The sequence below is a fragment of the Pyxicephalus adspersus genome, chromosome 2 (genome assembly GCF_032062135.1).
Source record: "Pyxicephalus adspersus chromosome 2, UCB_Pads_2.0, whole genome shotgun sequence".
Lineage (NCBI taxonomy): Eukaryota > Metazoa > Chordata > Amphibia > Anura > Pyxicephalidae > Pyxicephalus > Pyxicephalus adspersus.
Genome location: NC_092859.1, coordinates 1,004,078 through 1,005,748, shown reverse-complemented (window position 1 = coordinate 1,005,748; position 1,671 = coordinate 1,004,078). Strand labels below are relative to the sequence as shown.

Below are 1,671 nucleotides of genomic sequence, written 5' to 3'. Positions count from 1 at the left end.
TCTTCCACTTCCTGTACAACACAGGAAGTGCATGAGGAGGGGTCAGATTCTCCGGGGGGTGGGGTTCTCTCTGTGACCCAATGGGGGATTTGGGACCAATGGTTCAAATCTATTTACAATAAAATATTGTTTTCCTGGAATTTTTATCAAATGGGTGACAACGCATCATAAAAAGGTTTCATGTGGCTGGAACTGATTTATTGACAAATAACAGAAAGGAATTAAATGGCATTTTAAAGATTTGTCAGAAGTTAATATTTTAAGTAATATCAGGGACTACACAGCCCCTCCCCTGCACCCCCAGCCCCCCATGTCTGTCTTTGGGGGTCTCTTTGCTTGGCGATGATTTCCTCACCGAGGTTTGCGTCATTTCTTGCGCTAGTAGCGCCCTGTGTTCTCATTCACAAAGCTGGTTGGCCGAGGTTGGTACGCAGGATACACCATGGGCTGCCCTGGCATCGACATGGTGGTGGTCTGAGCCGTAACAATGGACGCCGGATGCTTGTATTTCTTAATCTCCCGAGCCATCTGACACCAGGCGCAGCACAGACACCAATACAGCATGCAGCAATCATCACAGATAGATCCCTGGGGAGAGCAGAGGAGAGGAGTGAGGGGGAGGAGAGCGACCCTGGCCTGAGGAGCTTACAATCTAGGAGGTGGGGGAAGTATCACACAATAGGAGGGGGATATGGAATGGTGGGAAGTAGTGAGGGGTTAGGAGACAGACGGGTAGGTGAGGGGGAAGCGTTGGGTTATAAATGAGCAGAAAGTAGGAGCAAGCGTTATAACAGTTAGATATATGTCAGGGGGGGATTTGGAATGTGAGGGGGGATGATGAGGAGTTCCCCTTTATCCAGGTTGAGTTTCAGGAATGGGTCAGACATCCATGATGAGATGGCTGACAGGCAGCATGAGACCTTATCCAGGACTGAGGGCGAAGAGAGAAGAGGTAATATAATATATAAAAGTGAGGACAGATAAAAGGGAGAGGAAAGAGGAGGGGAATAGGATAGAGAAAAGGGAGATGGGCACAAAAGGAGGGGGAGGGTAAGGCCAGGGATGGGGCAGAAGAGTTTGGGGAGCAGAGATAAGAATGGGGGGGAGGGTAGAGAAGAAGAGAAAGAAGAAAGATAGAGAGGAATAAGGGAAAACAAATAGGGAAAGGGGGAGGAGAAGAGTGGGGAGCAGAGGAGACAGGTAAGAGGAGAGGAGAGTATGAGAATAGGTGAGCGGAGGGGAAGGAGAGACAAGGAGGGAGAAGAGAGGAGAGGAGAATGTGATTAGTAGAAAGGAGAGATAAGGAGAGGAGAGAGAAGAGAAGGGAGAACAGAGGGGAGTACAGGGAGAAGATGGAGATGAGAGGAGGGGAAAGGAGTGAATATTTAGGCAGAGAGAGGAGTATGGAATGAATGTGAGGAAGAGCGAGAACCAGAGAATAAATGGGAGGGGGAGGGGGTTAAGTCACTAACAAGGTAACACAGCGAGGATATTCACCAAAAGAGTTTTACCCATTCACAGCAGGGAATATTTCACTCAGCTAAGACTGCCCACAATGTAGGAAATGTAGAATATAATTGGGCACCGGGGCTCCCCCCAGCATGTTATTGGGCACCGGAGCTCCCCCCAGCATGTTATTGGGCACCGGGGCTCCCCCCAGCATGTTATTGG

General features: G+C 49.2%; 1 protein-coding gene across 1 annotated transcript in view; it reads right to left on the bottom strand.

Moving 5' to 3' along the window:
* Window positions 1-233: 233 nt before the first annotated feature.
* The window catches only part of LOC140324883 (cornifelin homolog B-like), a 7,857-nt gene continuing 6,419 nt past the window's right edge, over window positions 234-1,671 (bottom strand). The window contains exon 4 of the mRNA XM_072403008.1: window positions 234-588. Within this exon, the coding sequence (XP_072259109.1) occupies window positions 379-588 (210 nt within the window). The 3' untranslated portion in view covers window positions 234-378. The remainder of the gene's footprint in view (window positions 589-1,671) is intronic.